This window comes from Barbus barbus (assembly GCF_936440315.1).
Source record: "Barbus barbus genome assembly, chromosome: 11".
NCBI classification, from domain to species: Eukaryota; Metazoa; Chordata; class Actinopteri; order Cypriniformes; family Cyprinidae; genus Barbus; species Barbus barbus.
The window spans coordinates 10,522,496-10,539,774 of record NC_136739.1 but is presented as its reverse complement, the minus strand read 5'-3'; the positions used below and the strand labels follow the sequence as shown (position 1 = coordinate 10,539,774).

Sequence of the window (17,279 nt, the reverse complement as noted above, 5' to 3'; positions counted from 1 at the left end):
TACCCTAACATTTTATTTTGATGTCTAAAACAAAAGAGTTGAAAAATTCTGAATATCTTTTAGAGCTCATGATTTGTTTAAAAAATAAAACATATTACACACAATGAATAAATCAGTATATGGGCGTTTCTTTAACTAGGGGCACTTTTAACCTTGTGAAGTTGAATAAAAAAAAAAACTTGTTCAAAAGTCACGTAACAGTCTCATAAGTTTAAATAATTTGTCTAGTTTTAAGGTCTGTAAGAGGACAAACTTAGATTACAAGAGAAATTGTTCATTTATTTTTACATTTTTCCAACCTGCAGTGAACAAATGTCATTTCCACCACATCTCAATATAAAGCTGTTATTTAAAAATACAATAACTTATGCCATTCAAGAATTGTCTAAGATCATTTTTGTAACTAGTTTTACCAGTTTTTCCACAATGTACAATAATTATACATTTGTCAATGAGATAAATTAACTGCCCTAAGGACCAAAGGCTGAATTGTACACCTGTCACACTCTGAAATTAAATTTTGGTTTGGGTAAGAGCTTATTAAAATAAATATAACTTAAATAACTTGACGTTTTATATTAAGTAGAGCATGATCTCATAAATTGTGGATACATTTTTTGTGTCATGAGAACTTTTAAAATATTTTTTAAAAATGTGTGTGTGGTGATGGAAATGACAGGGTGTTGTGGAAATGACAATGCATTTACTTGAATGTAGAGTAACAGTAGAGATATGTATTAGAGAAAAATCTTAAACTCATCACACTCATTAAACTCAATTCACAAAGTCATTAAACATATCAATTGTACTTTGTAACCATAAATGTCATTTCCACCACAGAGGCAGTGTGGTGGAAATGACATTTCTGTGGTTTTTTGTGAAAAAATGGAAGATGCCTTCACTGATTTGCTTTGAATTAATACTTAGCATTTCATGTAGGCTATGCAAAATACTATTATTTAACTTTAATTTTTAGCTTTTTAAAAACACCTTTGAAGGTACAGCATGTTTGGAAATGACGTAGAATAAATAAATTAACTGATCAAGCAATATTTACCTTGATTTTTCTTCATTTGTTGATGATGAAAATTTAAATTCCCTCCATGTCCAACATGTGCTCTGATGTCACTGGACATTTCCATAGAAACCACCTAAACAATCTTTCACACAAACTTTTTAAAGGGACATTACAGTGTTGTGGTGGAAATGACACCAATACTGTGCGACAGCTATATTTTGTATAAAAAGTAATATTGATAGTGGTCTCACATTAAATACTATAATGTATTTTAATTATTTTACTATTGCTTAATTCAGGTACATTAATAGTTACCAGATAAGTCATATTTTTAAACTGTATTTTCATTGTTGAAGTTTAAAAGTCTGGGTGTGCGACAAGGAGAAAACAGTGATTTTGACACCTACAAGGAAGTTGAAAAGTATGAAAAAATCATAATAGAGAGGTAGTAAAGTTTTTAAGGTGGTTTTATTTTTAGTTTGACAAAGAGGAATTTGTCCAAAATTATATGCATTTTTAAAAAATATGACCAAAGAACATAGAAGTGCCCATAGTCTAAGAATCACCCATATATACAATCATTTAATTTACATGTTTGTGATTTTAATTTTTTTTTATGTAAGCTATAGTTTCTGACCATTAAATCAAAACATACTCATTATTTTAATACATCAATTACTGCTTTATTTAATCAGAAACAGTCTAAATGTTATTTGTGTAGGCTATTTATTTTTAATTTAATTAGAAGTAGGCAACAGCGCCCCCCACAGAATAAAACTCATTTCTGAGTGGGTGTTAGGACCACTGCAGGTGCTATTACTGTTTACTCTAAGTGCGTTCTCAGTTTAAATGCAGCGATCCAAAACAGCCAATCTAATCATCATTCAGGCAAAACTTTGCTTCAAGAATGAGCAACACTGCTGAAGTGATCTAATCACTAGCACACCCTGAGCACATGTGAGTTAATGTATTCCTCTTATCGGCAAGACATATCGGCATAATTTTTCATGTGTGGAGCACTTTTTATGATGAATTTATCCGCTTTATTTTGCTTAATCTCGACCACCATTCACTGAAAATTATAAAGCTTAGAAGACCCAGGATTTTTTTTTTGAACATAACTTCGATTGTTTTCGTCTGAAAGAAGAAAGTCATATAAATCTAGTATGTCTTGAGGGTGAGTAAATCATGGGGTAATTTTCATTTTTGGGTGAACTAGCATTTAAGAGGTGAGCGTCTCAATATTATCAAGTGTTGTATTTTAGTATTTGGATATTAAAAATCATCTCTAGTAATGTGAAGTGAAACAAAATAAATACACATGCACACACACAAAAAAGATACTGCTGTCTGTTTGCAATCTGGTCTCTTGAATTTCTACAAATTTAATAATACCTCACAAATTATTCTGTCGTGCTACACTTAGAGTCTGTTGTTTTTATATCCTTTTCTGTGTGTCTCTGCCAGTGTATTTTTGCAGGGCTTTTAATATTTTATGTATATTGTTATATACTTTTTTCTGCAATTTAAGTCGATGTTTGGATTGTTTGCTTTCATAACATTCCGTAATGAACATACCAGATACTTTATTTTTCTTTCTGTCAACATGACAGAAAGCATGTTGAATTTAAAAATTTGCAAGATGATCGAAAATGGTACCACTAAGAGTCCATCATGTATCCACAAATCAGACATTACTGGTCACATTGCCTGTTTTTGAAGTGTCCAGTAATTTTTTCTCATCACTTTCAATTTCAACACGGCTTATGCTGGATTAGACAAGACATGATGTTTGTAAAGCCAGTTTCATACTCCTCAAAAGCACAATGTCAAAGATAAATGTCCTGCTCTTCTGATAAAATACACTTCTTGTTCATTCTGATTCAGTGAGTTAAAGGGTTGTGGGTTCGATTCTCAGGTCTGACAGGGATTGTAGGTGGGGGGAGTGAATAACCAACACTCTCTCCACCCTCAATACCACGACTGAGGTGAGACCCTTGAGCAAAGCACCCCAACTGCTCCCTGGGCGCCGCAGCAAAGGCTGCCCACTGCTCCTGGTGTATGTTCACTACTGTGTGTACACTTGGATGGGTTAAATGCAGAGCACAAATTCCGAGTATGGGTCACCATACTTGGCCACACACCACTTCCCTTTCCCCCTTTCCCTTATAGTTATTGTGTGAATTACACAAAATAAATGTGCATGTCAAATTTATAGACAAGATTTATAGGGTTTAAAATGATTCGAGACATTTCATGGAAGTTTTCATGCAATTTACCCTAATATGTAGATGAGAGAAATGTATAGACTTGAACATGAATATAAACATGCAAAGTCATTGATATGATTACTAGTATTGTCTTATTGGACCTGATGCTCCGTGTGTGTATGTGTCTGTGAGAGACAGAAAGAGAGAGATGGGCTGAATGGCATGTTAGTGGATGTTTTGGGCTTTTAGTGTGAGTATCAGACAGAGCAAAAGATGTGCTTTACACCCCTCAGCTTACACCTTGCTCTCCCCCTGTGCAGCGCAGGAGGGAAATTAGCAGTTCACATGAATTTTTCATGAAACTCTTTTCATAGATGCCAGCCATGATGCCACCAATGATGCCAGGAATGATGATGCCCCCTCGTTTGCCAGCTGCATCAATCCAGCCTACGGGACCGGTAAGCTAGCCTGTATATCACACTACTCCACCAGTGCCAGTTAAATATAGACCCTCACATGCTGTCAGCAGTGTCAGAATAACCCTAATGAACACTGCAAAGTGGGAAAATGTACCAATTTAGAATCAACACCATTTTATATAGCACTTACCCATGAGACACGAGTGATAGTAGCGATAGAAGAGATCAGCTTGCTCTACTAATTTATTTCAGTGTATGATGCTGTACGTTGTCTTCCCTGCATTAGCACACTTTGTTAGTATTTAGTTTCAGTTAGACTTTAATAAAGGCATCATATCATGAACAGCAGGATTTTTCTTACTTTTTTAGTCCACGGAGAAAACATTTGAAACTAAACCGCAAAAACAGCATTCAGAAATCATCATGATGAACTCAAACATCCACATTTCAAATTCAAATTCAAATTTTATTTGTCACATACACAGTCATACACAGTACGATATGCAGTGAAATGCTTGTACGGCAGCCAGTGACCTTAAAAAATATTAATAAGAAGAAATACAAAAGAAAATAAATTTAACTAGTAAATAAACTGTACAAATAAGGGCATAATAATAAAAAAAAAAAAAAAATATATATATATATATATATGTTGGTGTTTTATAGTCCGTAATTGTCCTTAATCCCTGCCACAGGCTCCTAGAGTCACTCTGTTGGAGCTGTGACTCTAGTTTTCTCCCGTAGCGCTGCTTCGCCTCTTTCACCGCCTTCCGGACGTTGTATGATGCAGCCTTGTATGGTTCCATGTCCCCCGACGCAAGTCCCGTGTTGTAGGCAGCGGTGCGAGATCTCAGAGCGTCGCGGATGGTTTTATCCACCCACGGCTTCTGGTTGGGAAACGTTCTAATAGTCTTTTTTTCCACGGTATCATCCGCTAGTTTCCCGATGAATCCCACAACCGCTTCCGTAAACACGCTGACGTCATCATCGGAGCTGTTTCGGAACATGTCCCAGTCTGCGTCATCAAGTGCGTCCTGTAACGCGGCCACCGATTGGTCCGTCCAGCGCGCGACCTCCCTCTGAACCGGGACTCCCTGTTTCAGATTGTGCCTTATAGCCGTCCTTGACTGTAGTGTAACAGTGGTCCAGTGTCCTTTCACCCCTGGTGGGGCAGGAGATATGTTGATGAAAGTTTGGCGCTGCGCGTTTGAGGTTTACAGTGTTCAGCAGCCTCTCAGAGAGGGTGGAAAATGGGAATGAAAAACAACAATGTAAATAAAGGTATTATCAGGAATCAAACATGCTGTAAAGGCCCCTATATATTTCAAACAAAATCGAAGAACGAACTGATATGACGTCATTTTGAACAAAATCAGGCTGAAATGAAGTTCGTTTTGAGTTTGTTTCGGCAGTTCGAAAGAGCACACCAAAGCGAACTTTCTGGGGGAGTTCGGTTTGACTCCTAAACACCTTTGAGCTGCCATTGGTCCGTGGCGATTATGGACGTGGTTCGTTTCTCATTCAACGGAGGTCAGGCGGGAGAACAACATCTCCAAAATCAATAGCAACATAAATACACTGTGTCGAATAGCTGAGCTGCCACATATATTCACACCTGTATGATTGCTCGCGGAGGGACTTTAAAGATTTTAAAGCATTTAATTCCTAGAAGGAAATTGCAACGAAACTTGTTGTCGACGACCCGAGTTATGCAAAAAGCGACGTAGAGAAACGCCAGATGCAAGTTTTCCAAAGCCATGAAAAGAATGAAATGAAAGGGTAAAGATATAAGGTAGTAAGTCCCAAATACATGTTTCAAATAAATGTTACACCATACTGCTGCTGTTGTTGTTTTTTCAATAAGCAAATTTAAAAGGTATACAATAAATTAAATACCAAGAGAACAAACAATAACAAACCTTTGTTTTTGTCAAATCCTGACACCACAAAATATAAAAATGTGTAATAATTTATCCAGTTTAATAAAATACCTAGATACACCATCATTGCATCGTTGTTGTGTTTAGGACATATGTGCGAGCGTCGCAACACATGTTTACATTAATTGCCTCCAGCAGGGCTCTACAGTGCGACCCTTTCAGTTGCATTTGCATTTCAGTTGCGACTGAAAACTACTGCGAATATTTAGGAGCACCAGTGCGACTGACCCGATCAGCATTTTTGTATTTGTGCTGAGGGAGCTTTTAGGGTTTCTAACGTACTTGCGTGTTTTTGCAGCGTTGAGTAATGCATCACAGACGTATTCTCTCATTATAACAAAAAAAAGTGTAGACAGAGTTAGGGCTGCATCATTAATCGAAAAAAAATCACGACCTCGATTCATACATAAATGCGATCTCATTTCTAAATGACGGCGATTCACTTCCGTGTATTTCCCTGCATTCAGATCATGCTGCATTCATGCGTTATTGATCACACTCACACAATAACAAAACACTATTAATTCACCAATCAATCATAAATCTCGATCACTTTTCTCCTCTCCCTCATTGGCCACGTTCCGCTGTCACTCACGTGACGTGTAACAAGGCTGAAGACCTAAACGGAGTCAATAGGCGCGTTCGCAGAATGATCACCGTATGACATCAAAGTACCACGAGAGCGATAAGAAAGCAGTCGGATCCTATGCATTCAGATCGCTCTTGCGGTACTTTGATGTCATACGGTGATCATTCTGCGCAGCGCTGCTTCAACGGGGCGTCAGCATCAACGCTTGACGGAGGGCGTGTCTGAAGCTTGGTGCTGACCATGGTGCTGACGGGCCGTCATAGTGATAACAGCTAATCACATACTTTTCTGGTGCTGCATGAACGGGATTGGCTAGCGTCTGCGCTAGGGTATTTGCATAAGGCGATCTGATTGGCTGGCGTCTGCGTTGGCGCTTGAAAAGTTGAAAAGTTTTCAACTTCTGCCGCGTGCAACGCCAGTGAAGCGACGTGAGGGACCCACAATTCAGTTCGGCAATGCTTGACGTCACTCCATTCAAAGTAAACGAGAGGCCGACGCCCCGTGTGAATGTGAATTTTTATTTATTATTGTTAATGTTCTCTTATGTTCAACAACTTAAAGCTTTAAAATTATTAACTTTAAGGGGTCTAAAATAAAGAAAAGATAATTTTTTGTTACTCCAGCACTTTATTATACTGAATGTCCTGTGGTTTTTTTTTTTTTTTGTACTTGAGTGCAATACGTTTTGGTTGAAAAAATGAGAATCATGTAAGAGAATCGTGATCTCAATTCTCATGGAGAAAAATTGTGATTCACATTTTAGCAAGAATTGTGCAGCCCTAGACAGAGTGTAAATAAGAGATTCATTGTGCAGTGTAAGGAGCTTCGTTGATTATAATGGACTTTTGTGAGATCGCGATGAACTAAGATGAGTGATAGCTTTTAATGATTATTAAGGGAGTTTGCAAATGTGATATTGATTTAATACAACAGTTCATTAAACAGGAAGTTAATATTAAGTGACTTATATTGTCTGACTACAACACTATTGCCTTATTTAGCTCTATTTCATCAACGTAATTAGTTTCAAACAAAGTCTCAGCCAAGCCGCTGCGCATCTCCATACAAACACAGCGGTGTTCCGTTTATGAATGAACTGCGTTTTTAAACGAATCTAGTGAGTCAATGATTCAATTAAACATTCATAAAGACAGTCACATACTTCATTCCTGAATAAATCGGTCGTTCAAACAAATCGATTAAATTAATGATTCAGTGATAAAATCAGTGACATACCGCCACCTACCGGCAGTTTTTTCTGTTATTTAAATATATGAATGCATACTATTTATGCATTCAAAATTGTATATTTAAAACATTAACCTCAACATGAATTTATGAATTTAATTGCACTTATGCAACCTCTGAGCCTCATTAAGCATCTGAAAATACACCTACAAGCCACTTGTCTTCTCCTGTGCCACCTCTGTAGTACAAATTTATTTCTTAAATACTGACTTCATTTGATTGGTATCTTATTCTACTTGTTTTTATTCTGCTTTAATTAGAAATGATAAAAAGCTTATAAATATTTTTTTAATTTGACAAAAAAGATGACATACTTTTAATAAAGTTAGAAAAGTGCCATTACAAAGGTAAAAACAAAATTCCCTGTAAATCACTTATAAATCACTCGTAATGGGAAGGTTGATTTTTGATCAGAATTTGATTATTGATTCGAAGATGCTCCTAAATTTTTGAAGCGCTCCTAAAAAGAAAAGTAAGCGTTGAGCCCTGTGCGGGGGTGTTGGAATGTTCGAAAACATTATACCGTCGCTCAATCTTTTCGAACTTCTTTTTGCCCCCAAACGAAGAATGAAAACGAACTTCGTTTGTTTTTCGGGGGCCTTGACTTTAGGGATGCATCGATCCGATACTCAGGATCTGTATCGGCTCCGATACTGGCATTTTCTGCGGATCGGGTATCGGTCAGACGATACCGATCCAAATCCTGCACGCTGTGACTCCGTGTTGCTTCAAGCACATCGTTCTGCACACGGGATGCGCATAAACGCTTTGTGCCACTCTGTATTGGAGCCTTTCGTATTATTATACTTTTCTCTTTTATTAATAGATTATTAATAGTCTTTCTCGTTCTGTCATATCTATCAAATGTTGCTGCCTTCATTACTGTGCTGTACATTTAAAAGAAATGTCTTTATAGTATAGAATTTTATAGTGTATATATTTATATATAAATTTGTTGTTTTTTATGAATGCATTTTACAACAATACAAAGAGCAATGTTTATCATTTTACCAGATTTAGTCATACACTTATTCACTTTTATATGTAAATAAAAATGTTTCACTAGATTTTATAAAATTGTGCACCTGTGATTTTTCTAGAATAACTTTCGCTGCTGAATTATCCACTAACCTAGTTTATAATAGTATTTTTGTAATAGATTAATATATTCTTTCATTTGTTATTTTTCATTAAAATTAAGTTGTCTATATGTAGTAGATTGTGTTTAACACACAAAAGAGTGACGATCAGGTCAACACAGAAATAAAGAAATTCTACATTGATTTAAAAAAAAAACTGCGCTGGGATCGGATTGGGACGGTATCGGCAGATACACAATTTTTTTAGGATCGGATCGGTTCTGAAAAAAATGGTATCGTTGCATCCCTACTTAACTTTCAGAACTTAGTCCAAAAAGAACATTAATTAGGCATGTTTACATGCACTCATTTATTCAATCCAAAAAGTCTTGATTTCAGTTTCTGAAAGCACTAATTATAGATATTCATTTAACTGTGCATTACATCTATTCTGAACAGAATCTCGGTGCTAGCTGCTGCTTTAGGAACAGAGAAAGCCAAAAATATTTCTGGAAAAAGTAAACACAAAAATTCAGTCACCTCCATTGAACAGTTTATCAGACATATGCTACTGTTCAAAATATTTATTTATTTATTATATAGAAAAGTGATATTTTTTCAGGATTGCTTGAATAGAATGGTAAAAACAATATCATTTATTAATTTTTTTTTTTTTTTACAGTGCTAAATTCTACTATCACTTTTGATTACTTTAATGCATCTTTTGCTAAATTAAATTAAATTTTTTTCTTAAAATAATTAAATATGAAAAAATCTTACTGACCCCACACTTTTGAATAGTGCAATACATTTCAGTCTCAATGTAATTTAGTTTTGCAAAGGGGATGTTACTGATGGATGGGGCAGTTAGAAACTATGTTGAGCTTATTTTAAATCTGTCTTCAGCCCAAAAATGCTAACATTATCAAAGTTACTAACATTACAAAATTAAATGTTAAAGTATATGATATGACCCACTTAATGTCTGCATTGCTTATGTATTTCCTTAAAAGGAAGGAAGTACCTACACATTAGCTGTGAGTAGCTCTGAATGTGATGGTGTATAATGTACATGGAGATAAATGTGTGGAAAGTGGAGTCATATCTGACCAATAACATGAAACAGACAAATTAGAGTGGCTTAATTCATTTGTGTTTCAAAGCACTACATCACTAATGAATATGGATGAAAGGACATGTTTCAGTTCAGTGTATATATAAGAACAAACGAGCCATACGAGTGCAGTTCTTTATTTTAAACACACCTCCTCAGTGGTGATTAAGATCTGCTTTCATTTAATCAGCTATATTAAGCATCAAACAGCCTGTCGTTAGTTAACCATATTAAATATTGATAGCATCAGTAATAATTAGCACAGACTTTGAGCTGTAGATGAAGACATCTGATCAGATGCAGAATCCAGCTGACGCTCCAGGAGATGTCGGTCACACTGCCCTGTCAGTCAGGATGTCATTTCCCTTTCCTGTAATTTGGAGTATGGAGACTGCTAATGCAATTATCTCTGATATCTTTAGATCTGCTCATGAACTAATTTAATTCCGGCAATTATTGACAGGGCTTTCTTGGATGATATGAAGTTTCAAGTCATTTAAAAGATATCACATGTAAATCAGCTTATTTTGAATGGTTCACTTTTTGTATATGAAACACTTTTTCTTTATGTCCTTCTCAGCCTGGTGTGAGTCCAGTGGAGTCTGCAGGTGAGAGATTAAATAGTTTTGGGTAAAAGTCATGTTGTTGATTATTATTTCTAAATGTAATCAGTGGTTTTGTTCTATTTCAGCACCGGCTGCTCCTGGAACAACAGTAAGAGTAAACAACCAAACACGTTATTGTTAATATCGTTTAGTTAGGATTGTAATTTAAATTACTTTCCTGTCTTGAAAACAATACTTTTTTCTTTCTTTTTTTTTTTCCCCCTCCTAGAGCACCACATCAACCGAGTCTTCACCTGATGAACAGCCGAAAAAGGCAAGACACAATAAACAGTTATTATCGTTCATAAAATACTATATATGCCTAAAATAATAGTACAGTTTAAAGCTGCAGTCTGTAAGTTTTGCCTCTTTGTCACCATCTATGTTTGAAAACCTGGAATTGCAGTTACTTGCGGAATTATCTTGCTTGCCTGGGGTTGTTCTCTGGCACAGCTCCAGTGCGGAGGAATCTAATGTTTTGAGGTGAATGTGTGGCAGTCAGTCACCGCCTCGGTGTGGATATTTACTGTACTTCGAAATCACATTTTAGTCTATGTCTTGGAATATATGACCCAAATAACAATTTTCACCGGATATTGTCATCTGAACAAGTTACAAGTCAGTCATGTTTGTTCTGCCCAACTGAGGAAAAAAACATTGCCATAAATCGCGTTACCAATGGTGATTTAATCTAAATCAGTTAGCTCATATCACATCAAACCGTGCAAATTATTATTATTGTTATACTTCTTTCTGAAATTAACAACATCAGCATTGCGTGACTATGAGTATAGTGTGTATTAGCATGTAGATTTCAATTTCTGTACAGTTTAATCTAATAGTTTTACCATTCGAATTTCATATAAAAAAAATATTTTAACTAGGGATGGGCGATATATCGCATGCGATATGCATGCGCATCTCGTCAGTAAAGCGGTTCCTTGATTAGCGCTAAATCTCCATCACCTGTTTTCAAATGGAGCGGCATTTAATACACGGAGCCGTAGTTCATTGACAAGCTACGCAATTTGCGTTCATTGTCGAAGGCGATATATCTGCAATAATGAAAGCGATATTGCGTAGCTTGTCAGTGAACTACGGCTCCGTGTATTAAATGCCGCTCCATTTGAAAACAGGTGATGGAGATTTAGCGCTAATCAAGGAACCGGCTTTACTGACGAGATGCGCATGCAACCAGATGCGATATATCGCCCATCCCTAATTTTAACCCAAAAACAGGGGTGCAAACTTGTCACCTTTTGGCAAAATTCGCCGCTTTCACTTTGAAATGGGTCATTCACGTGAATCGTGCAGATCTGTAAAAAAGGGGGGGGGGGGGGGGGGGGCTCGTTGTCATCGTCGTATCTGCGAGTCATCTGTTTCACGTCACCTGTAGCGTTGGCAAAGGAATAAACCCGCCACACTCTCCCTCTGATTGGCTTACCTTAATGTTCTTTCCCTCATCCAACCAATCTCACTCCTGAAGCCTAACTTTTAGACGCTGCAGGCAACTGTCCATATTTTGGCATTTGTATCTGCTGTAAATTATGGTGTTCCAGTTTAAATGGTGATTACCGCGTGAGGCTGCTGTTTTCTTTTGTTAGTTTTTTTTCTTCTGTTGAACACGAAAAAAATTAGAAAAATGTTTGTAACCAAATGTTTTGGTCCCCATTGATTTCCATAATATTTTATATTATTTATTTATTTATTTTCGTAATATGGAAGTCAGTGGCTACCAGAAAATGTTTGGTTACAATTCTTCAAAATATCATCTTTTGTGTTCAACAGAAGCAAATTAATACAGGTTTGGAATAACTTGCGGGTGAGTTTTGATTTTTGTGTATCCTATAAAATGAGGTTTAGAAGCAGAATTGGAAATTAAATTCTTTACATTTCCCATCCCTACAGAGGAGGGAACAATAAGAATTCAACTATGAATGCTGTGGATGTAATTTGCCGGGTCTTACTGCTGTGTATTGGTACAACTTAACTGAACTAGCTACTGCAGGATGTGGCTGATGAAATGACTAGTGATAACTAGTCACTAATGACGTAATGAGCCAAGTGTTCATAATGTCTCCTGCAGAAGTCTGTATGGACCGAGCACAAATCACTGGATGGAAAAACATATTACTACAACACAGAGACCAAACAATCCACCTGGGAGAAACCAGATGAACTCAAATCACCTGCAGAGGTAAAAAAAGGTCAACACACCCTTCTTGCTTACACATTCATATTTTATCGGCCAATTACTGTTCGTTCAGGAGGTCATGACCTTTAGGCATATTCTGCATTTTGAGAGTCTAATGTATTACTACTTGTTTATGTTAGAGAAGTAAAGAGCACTGTGTTTTATATGCATTTCTTAGTTTACACCAAACAAATTGCTGAACCCAACTAATCATTTTATTGTATTGTCTGAATTTAAAATTTTTACAAATAAATTTACAGAAAAATACATGTACATTAAACTAGGTTGAAATGTAAAACATAATACAAAATATGAGGCATCCTTTTGTTTTTGTTCAAAGGTTTCTCATTTGATATGAATAATAGTGTATTTTGAGACAAAATTAAAGAAGTTTGTGTTTTGCAGCAAATGTTGTCCAAATGCCCGTGGAAAGAGTATAAGTCAGATACTGGCAAGCCCTATTACTACAACTCACAGACCAAAGAGTCTCGCTGGACTAAACCCAAGGAGCTGGAGGACCTGGAGGGTCAGTATGCAAAATAAATAGCATTGTTACACACATCCAGAAATCTCATATGAGGAAACGGTTTGACTTTTTTTCTCTCCATTTTTCAGCGATGATAAAGGCAGAGGAAAACGGGTGAGCATCAGCATTATTTAATAATAAGACCATAAAGGGTTAGTTCCCCCAAAACTTTCATTTATTTACCCTCATGTCGTTCCAAAACCTTAAGTCTCTTTTGTTCATCTTCAAAACTCAAATTAATCTATATCAATTGAGCGATAAAGTGATGAACATTTAATGTAGGCCTTTTTTTTTTTTTTACGTATATACATTGATCAACCCACAGACAGAGTTCATCAGATATGGTAAATGGAAGATCAACAGGGTTAATAATTCATGACAGAATAAACATTTTTGGGTGAACTATCCTTTTAATGTACTGTTAAATTTACAGAAAGCAGTTTTAGGTTTCAAAATGCTTTACTATTAGTAAAACAGTCTGTTGTTGGTGCAGATTCACCACTACCGGTCAAATTTCTGCCATCATTTTACACAAATTAAAGGCTTAATAGTGAAGTAAAAGATTAAGATTAACTAGATTTTTTTCCAGGGTCAAAGTAGTCTTCTGCGTTACTGTAATTAGAATTTTTAAATTCCATAAAACATTAAAAAAATGTAATATCCATACATTTTCTTTTTATTATTTTTAGAAATTCAGAGATTATCCAACTATAATAATGTTTAATCTGTGTTTGTTGAAGGACGGCTGACGTTGTGGCTCCTGGCACCACCCCTGCTCTTACATCTCAGAGCGAGTCGTCTGTTACCGTGGCGGCAGTTGCTGAGATTGAGGCTACCATGGCGACAGTAGCCACAGAGGAACAGCCGTCTCATGTGCCTGTGCAGGTTGCTGAGGTCAGCAGTGATGTCACTGTTAACTCCACTGAGGAAACGCCCAGTGTAGAGACACAACCCAGGTAATGAACCTTCAACACATACATAAAACACCCAGAACATCCCACGTGTGTCCGTGTGTACCGTGTGTACTCACTGAACAAAACAATGATCATACATGAAGACATTTTTATTAATTTACACTATCATTTAATATTTTGGGGTCAGTAATATTTTTCTAAAGAAATGAATGCTTCTATTCAACAAGGATGCATTAAATAGATCAAAATTTGAAGTAATATCATTTGTAATGTAATGTACAAAAGATTTAAAATAAATTTCAAAATAAATGCTTTTCTTTTGAGCTTACTATTCGTCAAAGAATCCTGACAAAAAAATGACTTGAAAATTCAGCTTTGCCATCACAGGAATAAATTATATTTTAATATGCATTTAAATGAAAATCAGTTTGTAGTAATATTTTATGATTATATTTTAATCGTATTTTTGAACAAATAAATGCAGACTTGGAGAGCATAAAACCCTTTTACCAACCCCAAACGTTTCGACGGTAGTGTATTAGTTCTACATTACTTCCTGCTGAAAATTGTCAGATTGTGAAACGAAGCGTCATTAATTGTTTTGTGCCATACAAGACACAATGTTTTCCTTTAAAAGGTAAATTGATATAGTTGCTTTATAAAATTTTATTTTATTATAAAAAATTTTGTTTCGCAGTAATGATGTTTCTAAGGAGGAGAGACCTGAGCTGGTGAAGAAAGTTTACAAGTGGAACACAAAAGAGGAGGCAAAGCAGGCATTTAAAGAACTGCTGAAAGAAAAGGTATTTTTTTTCTCTCTCTTTGTCCCTTTAGTGAAGAGGGAGGTGTTGATATTCCGGCTGGGTCTTTCTAAAATTAGTGTGTTTTAATTTGGCGCACAAAGTGCTCCTGAGAGAGCCGCGGCTGTTTAATTGCTGTGAGTGTAATTAGACAGGAGTGAGTGAAACAATAGACGGTGGAATCGCACGCTTCACAGACCCCAAACAGCCTTTCAGAAAGACACGCTCATAATGGGTGAAGAACTGGATGTTTTGTGACGTCGACATGGAGATCTACTTCTCTAAACCTTTTCATTACTCTGTTCTGTTATTTTCTGCCCCTCTCAGTGGACGCCCATTTATGCCTCTCAACAATAACATGAGAAATCAAATGAGCTACTCAGTCAAATTGAAATCATTCAGTATGTTGGAAAGTATATTACTCATGAAAAATGTTTTGATTACTAAATATGTTCTTTAGAAAATCTAAATGAAGTTATGCAGCCTTCCCTCTGAGATTTATTTTTTTCCCCCAAACATCCATTGAGTTATAAGTATGCTGTAGCTTTGGAGAAAAGTAACTTTGCATCTCTCTTCCTCCATGTGACTATAGGGCGTTTCCTCCAATGCATCATGGGAGCAGGCAATGAAGCTGATAATTAACGACCCTCGTTACAGGTATCCAAATACTGCACACAGCATTAATGATATTTAATAGCATTTAAATCCTGTGCACTGTTAAATGTGCCTCTGCTGTTCTTCACTGAACCACTCACATCTCTTTCGGTGTGTGTGTGTGTGTGTGTGCAGTGCTCTACCTAAGCTGAGTGAAAAGAAACAGGCGTTCAATGCTTATAAAGTCCAGACAGAAAAAGAGGAAAAGGAAGAAGCCAGAATCAAATACAAGGAGTCTAAAGAGACTTTCCAGCGCTTCCTGGAGAACCATGAGAAGATGACCTCAACCACACGATATAAGTGAGTTTTTAAAGCTGTTTTGATGACAACATTATTCAATGCTCACTTGAAAATGACAAAAATCACAATGTAGACCTCATGTTTTGGTTTGGAGATTTTCAACAGCCTAGCAACTGTATAGCGACACACTAAAAATTACTCGGAACACCTTAGCAACTGCATAGAAATGCCCTGGCAATCACCCTCACTTCAGCATGCACAAGCACCACTCTCATTTTTAATCCAGTATTACTATTAACAAGGTTAATGATTTGTCAGCTCTCTTTGTCTGTCATTGATTCAGAGCATGATTAAAATCACATCAGCAGTGTTCTCATGGTGACTTTTTGGGAGGTTTTGGTGACGTCACTAAGTTAAATGATGTTATTGGTGTAAATCTCATCTGTATATAGAGTTGTTTGTCATGAGTTCCTGTCTGCACTGTGTCATACGGTCTCAGACAGACTGTTATTAGTTCTGTGAGGTTAATATCCTGTAATATCACTGCCCCCTACTGACTAACTTATGACCTGCAGCAATGTTCATTCACATGGATGAAATCATGCTTTATGAAATATTATGGCAAAAGTTGTTCTTTAAACCAGCAGTGGTTGTTTGTGAGTAAGTTGTTATTGTCTTGTGCAGGAAAGCGGAGCAGATGTTTGGCGATCAGGAGGTGTGGTCATGTGTTCCCGAGAGAGACAGGCTGGAGATCTACGAAGATGTGCTGTTTTATTTAGCAAAGAAAGAAAAGGTTTGATTGGCTGATTCTGTTTATTAGTGTATAAGAGATAATCTAATAACCTGCTAATTAGTTTTTTCAATTAAACAGTTTAAATGCTGAGATCACTTTCATTTGGATGCATTTTAATATGCAAACTTCAATTATAAAGCAATAAACCAGATGTGGCTGTGCGTTACAGTGATTAAGGGATGTTGTTAGGTGTGACGCATCTTAAAAAATCTCTAACACACAGTGGCTTATTATAATTATAAAACTTCAGCAACTGCAATAAACATTGTCTAGAAATGATACCGTTTATTAGAAGAAAAGAAATCCGTAACTAATTCTTCCAAGTAATATAACTCATTAGTTGAACAGTAGGCTGTTTATATTTTCCAACCACTAATATCATTTAAAATTCACTTGATTTGTGCCCACTGGTCTCCATATATTAGATTATCTCCTTAAACCACCTGATACAACCAATAGTGCCTTTATATGTGAGGGTTTTTGTATCATGAAAACTCTGGAAAATGTGCTTAATTGTCAAAAAAATAATGGCATTTATAAACAGTGAAACAATTCTTAATGCTCTTAAAGTCAGCTCGAGTTTTATGTACATATGTAAAACAAAAACTTACATAGATCATAGATCATCTGCTCAGAATTTGAAGTTGTATCTTTATGCTTTTTATTCTTCATCAGAAATGTTTTTTAAAAAACTCTCCCTATGTATGCATTATATATATATATATATATATATATATATATATATATATAAGGGATGCACGATATTATCGGACTGATATCGAAATCGGCCGATAATGACTTTAAATGTAAATATCGGCATCGGCCTGACATGCAAAATTATGCCGATATGTCTTGCCGATAAGGGGAAGGGGTTAACTCGCATGTGCTCAGGGTGTGCTAGCGATTAGATCACGTCAGCAATGTGGCTCATTGTAC

General features: G+C 36.2%; 1 protein-coding gene across 2 annotated transcripts in view; it reads left to right on the top strand.

Annotated features, from left to right (window-relative positions):
• Positions 1-17,279, top strand: part of LOC306877246 (pre-mRNA-processing factor 40 homolog A-like) — a 34,731-nt gene that overhangs the window by 7,292 nt on the left and 10,160 nt on the right. For both annotated transcript variants that reach the window (XM_079428888.1, XM_079428887.1), the window contains 12 exons: positions 3,603-3,686; positions 10,198-10,225; positions 10,309-10,331; positions 10,452-10,496; positions 12,309-12,419; positions 12,822-12,942; positions 13,032-13,056; positions 13,683-13,898; positions 14,554-14,659; positions 15,249-15,313; positions 15,446-15,610; positions 16,235-16,343. In XM_079428888.1, the coding sequence (XP_079285014.1) occupies positions 3,603-3,686; positions 10,198-10,225; positions 10,309-10,331; positions 10,452-10,496; positions 12,309-12,419; positions 12,822-12,942; positions 13,032-13,056; positions 13,683-13,898; positions 14,554-14,659; positions 15,249-15,313; positions 15,446-15,610; positions 16,235-16,343 (1,098 nt within the window). The remainder of the gene's footprint in view (positions 1-3,602; positions 3,687-10,197; positions 10,226-10,308; positions 10,332-10,451; positions 10,497-12,308; positions 12,420-12,821; positions 12,943-13,031; positions 13,057-13,682; positions 13,899-14,553; positions 14,660-15,248; positions 15,314-15,445; positions 15,611-16,234; positions 16,344-17,279) is intronic.